Source organism: Penaeus chinensis, chromosome 43, assembly GCF_019202785.1.
Source record: "Penaeus chinensis breed Huanghai No. 1 chromosome 43, ASM1920278v2, whole genome shotgun sequence".
NCBI classification, from domain to species: Eukaryota; Metazoa; Arthropoda; class Malacostraca; order Decapoda; family Penaeidae; genus Penaeus; species Penaeus chinensis.
Genome location: NC_061861.1, coordinates 12950516 through 12955515, shown reverse-complemented (window position 1 = coordinate 12955515; position 5000 = coordinate 12950516). Strand labels below are relative to the sequence as shown.

The window sequence follows — 5000 nt, the reverse complement described above, 5'->3', positions numbered from 1 at the left end:
AGGAGATGAGCGTGGGCGCCATCCAGCAGTGGGCCAGCATGATGGCCAGGATGCGGCGCGTGATCGTGAGCGGGTACTCGAGCGGCCGCACGATGGCGTAGTAGCGGTCGACGCTGATGCAGCACAGGTGCAGGATCGACACCGTGGAGAAGTAGACGTCGAAGCTGTTCCAGAGGTCGCACATGACCCTGCCGAAGATCCAGCGGCCGCCCGAGAGCTCGACGGAGGCGTTGAAGGTCATGGCACAGAGCGCCACCAACATGTCGGCGGTGGCCAGGGACACGAGGAGGTAGTTGGCCGTGGAGTGCAGGCGGCGGTGGAGGGCGACGCTGACGATCACCAGCACGTTGCCCAGCACTGACACCGTGATGATGCCCACCATCACCACCGCCTTCACCACCGTCAGGCACACGTCCGTTGCGCTCCACGAGCTGACCTCCAGCACCTCCCCGATGACGGTCTCGTTCTCATCATCGAAGGGGCTGACGGTCTCGAAGATGAACGCCGGGAACGTGGCGTTTTTGAGGTTGAGAAGGCCATTATTGCTCACGCTGCCGTTCACGAACGGGTCGCTGGCGACGTCGTACTCGGGGCCGCGCCACGGCTGGGTCTCGTTGCCATCAGCGTCGGCGGCGGACGCGTTCGTCGGAAGACATGGTTGGCCGGCGGTCGGAGGGGCGGAGGCGCCGGAGGCGCTGGCCGGGCTGGCGTCGCTCGCGGCGGCGCTGAGGGAGGTGGAAGACTCGACAGAGGTAGCAGGGGCGGCGGAGGAGTAGACTGCTGGCGCGGTAACATTCAAAGCAGCTGCGTTGCCGATGCAGAGGAACAGCAGCAGCAGTGGCGGCGACAGAGGCTGTGTGTTGCGGTGCAGGGGAGGCAGGCGCGCAGTGGTGGGCATAACCCCTGCCCGCTTCCTGGAATACGAAAAGGGGCATGAACACGACGCAAAACATGGAAATTGTTTTCAATTACTATATTTCTAAGAGATTATGTATTATTGTCATCATTATGAGTGTACAAACCGTACGCTTGGGGGGGGGGGGGGCTTTCTAGAACAACTTAAAAATGACGAACCGGATATAGTTAAGTATTTACAAATTATTGATTGCCTTCGTATCGCGCTGCCGCTATCAAGACTGGAAGATGAACGGATGATGAGATTCTCAATTGAACACATTTATGTTTTAGAGTTAATTCTGTTCTTCTGATGAAAGCTCCATACACTAAGATAGGACATCCTCCACTGCCTATAAGCCAATACAGGATGTCCTTCAATGGGTATCTAGTAGGATCTGTCAGGATCAACGCATTCCTATAGACTCTGGAGATCCTGTGGTAGGGAACATGATCGTTTTTATCTTTTTGCTTTGAACTCTCTAGAGGGAGGGTGGTCGGTCTTGGGAAAATAGTACTTCTGTAAACTTTTGAAAATGATGAAAAAATGGGTGACCCCTAATTTAAGTGAGGTTTTATCAATTAGATAACCGTGCACGGTAAGGATGCTACTACTATTAGTAACAACGGTTATAAGAGTAATAATAGTAATTAAAGTAATGATAGTAATAATAGCAATAATAGTAGATAATGATACTGTTAAAATAGGGATGATAAAAATATGATTGATAACAATATTATTAATGATAATAATGGTTCTAGTTATAACAGTGGTTATCATAATTGCCAATAGCAACAAAGCCAACAACAACAATAACTATGATGATAATAATAATGACCGTGATAGTAATGCCAACAACAGACCATGGCCGATCAAAATACAAACGTTAGTTAAGTGCCACAACTGAAATTCTTTTTCGCATGGACCTCAGACGGAGTGAATCCATTCGAAACAGAAGAGAAACTTTAGCGATAAGATTTGTGTCATGCAGAAGGCAATTGAAACGACACGAGACAACTCATTTGCAGTGACGTGGCTATCAGCATTGCAACGCTTACAAAGTCCCCTGCCAAGTTGCATGACAGCTGACATACATTCTCGTGCAACAATGAATTACACATACTCATTTGATTACCACAGCATGACCAATGTCGGAGTGGCATCAATCGATCTGTCCGTAAAGTTCTCATAATGTTTATTCGGATGAGAATTAATGTGATGTGACAGCGTGATTAATTTTATGTTATTGAAGATTGTGTTGATGCTACACTCGGCAAAACGAAAAAGCGAGTGTCATGAAGAGAATGATATATACGTTATGTCCAACATAAACGCAGGTCATAGTGGATTAAAACTGAATCAGTACATCTGTTTTTTCAGAATAACGAAACGCAAAACACAAATAACTATCAATAAGTGAATAGTTTTCAGGTTTTTTACATATTCTATATTGTGTTATAAGAATTTTCCCATTGATTTGTATTCGGTCATGGTCTTTGGCTGGAGAGTTTAAATGAAACTTTTATCATGAAAGCCAATGTATAGAATGTTGATAAATTATTCTGGCATGTTTTGTTGGCTCTGAATGCATTAATACTTACATGCCTGAACACTCAACCAGCCAACACTCGTTTATATGGACATACAAACGCAAAGCGGACATGTATAAAAATTACAAATGTATTCACAAAGGGTAAAGGAAAGACACATTTACACACACACACACACACACACACACACACACACACATAGATGCACACACACACACACACACACACATGCACACACACCCACACACACACACACACACACACATGCACACACACACACACACACACACACATTCTATATCTCTCTCTCTCTCTCTCAGACAAACACACACACACACACACACACACACACACACACACAAACACAAACATAAACACAAACACAAACACACACATGCACACACACACACACACAAACACGCAAACATACAGTACAAACTTACAAGCCTCCCCTCACGCAAAACACACATGCACACCCAGTCCAACTCGCTCCCTATCGCACCAACAAAAATCAAACAAACAAAGCGCGCTAGGCAATATAACAATAACAACATCACCTTTGCGAACACACACCTAAAACCCGCTGTCTCACCTAGGCGGTCAGCAGGACGCTCCGACGGAAGGTGACTGTAGGATCTTGCTCCTCGTCCCTGCCATGTTCACCTGTCGACCAGAGAATGGGTGTCAGTGCTTCGGCGAATTAGGGCAGGGAAGTGTTAGGGTTTCGATTAAATAGGGATGTTGAGGGTGAAGGTGTTAGGGCTTCGCTGAAATAGGGAACATGGGGGTCGTGAACGTTTTAGGAATTGGTTGAAATAGGGAACACAAGAGTTATGGACGTTTTAGGGCTTGCCGACTTTAAGGGACACGTTTTTAAGAGTTTGTCAGGAATAGGAAACGCGCGGTCAAGAACATTTTAGGTCTTGATTGAATGAGGGAACATCAGAGTCATGGTCGTTTTAGGGGTCAGAGTTAGGGCTTGCTCGAAACAGGGAACATGAGCGTAATGAGAGTGTGGAATTAAGGCTCAGCTTTCATGCTTTTGTGGTATGTTGTTTTTTAGCCGTTTAATGAATCGTAGGGAGAGGGATAATGTTTGAGTGATTAGTGGTTGGAGAAGAGGAAGGAGAGGAGGAGACGAGAAAGAAAGGGAGGAGGAGAGAGGGTAGAGAAAGGAGGACAAGGAAGAGAGAGTAAAAAGAGTGAGGGAGGGTATGCATAAGAGAGAGAAGGAAGAAGAAGAGGAGAGAAAGATGAGTGAGGAAGAAAAGGAGGAGAGGGAAAGGAAAGAGAGAAGAGGGATCAGGTGGGTGAGGAGGAGAGGGAGAATGAAAGGAAGGGGAGAGAGAGAGGGGAGAGAGATGGAAGAAATAGGAGGAAGAAAAGGAGAAGAGAGGAAAAAAAAAGAAAAAAAAGAGTAGAGAGACAGGTTGGAAGCGGATAAGGAGAAGAGTGGGAGGAAAAAGGAAGAGAAAAAGAAGGAATGAGAAAATAGAAAGGAAGACTTTAGGTCGTGATAACTGAAAAAAAATACGCAAACATGTATTTTACAAACTGCATTTGACAGCTGATAAAAATAGGTCGAATACTCCATTTTCTTTAATATTCTGAATATATTGGAACTGAATTAGTAAAAGCTTTTTTCGACCTAACTTTCGATTTTAATTAGCATAAAGTCTACTAAAAATAGAGAAATTCCACACACGCAGCTCATCAGTATATTCAATGTGCTGGGGCGTGTCTTTTTGCTACATTAGGAAAATAAAAAAACCGTAAATACCCCAAAGAGAGGAGAATTGAAAGGACGAGAAGGCAATCGCTCTCCCATCCAACAAAGGACAGGAAGACACATGCTAGCCCATTCTATAATAAGACAGAAAGTCTAGCCCATTCCAAGAGGAAGAGAGTACCAGTTGACTAAATACAGCAAATAAAACAAAAAAACAACAACATAAAAACAAACACCAAATAGGAACTACTTAACTATCAAACAGAACGAGAAGACAATCGCTGGCCCATTCCAGTAGAGGACAGGAGGACAATAACCCATTCCAATTTAGAACAGGAAGAGAATAGCTTCCCTATTTCACTATAAAAGAGGAAGTCAGTCGTGACCCTATTTTACTGTCAAACAAAAACAAAGTTGCTCGCCCATTCCACTACACAACCTCATGTTATAGGCTAACGTATTCTTTATAGGACAAGAAAACAGGAACTAGGCCAATCCACCACAAAAAAGGAACACAAGAGGTAACCGATTTTCAGTAAAATCAGAGGAAGAAAATTAATTTCTTAAAGAGTAACAAGATATCAGGTCCATAGAAGTACTAATTATGATAAAAACAGATCCTTCTTTGCAACCACTCATCCTTTTCCTTTTTTTGGCAAAGTACCTGCAACTCGCTCTTAAGATCTGCGACAAAGAACATTTTTTTACAATTTCCAAGACTTTCCTCAAAGACTTTGGGATGAAAACATACTGCAGACTCCCTCGTTGTTAAAAAATATTATATCTTTTCGTTCACATATTTGTGAGGGCTGCGAGAGGTAGAGAG

The 5000-nt window shown here is 44.2% G+C and overlaps 1 protein-coding gene across 1 annotated transcript in view; it reads right to left on the bottom strand.

Moving 5' to 3' along the window:
• LOC125048235 (octopamine receptor beta-2R-like) overlaps positions 1-5000 on the bottom strand; it is a 378640-nt gene that overhangs the window by 1500 nt on the left and 372140 nt on the right. The window contains exons 3-4 of the mRNA XM_047646825.1: positions 3038-3108; positions 1-914 (exon numbers count right to left, since the gene is read on the bottom strand). The exon at positions 1-914 is cut by the window's left edge and continues 1500 nt beyond it. Of these exons, the coding sequence (XP_047502781.1) occupies positions 1-898 (898 nt within the window). The 5' untranslated portion in view covers positions 899-914; positions 3038-3108. The remainder of the gene's footprint in view (positions 915-3037; positions 3109-5000) is intronic.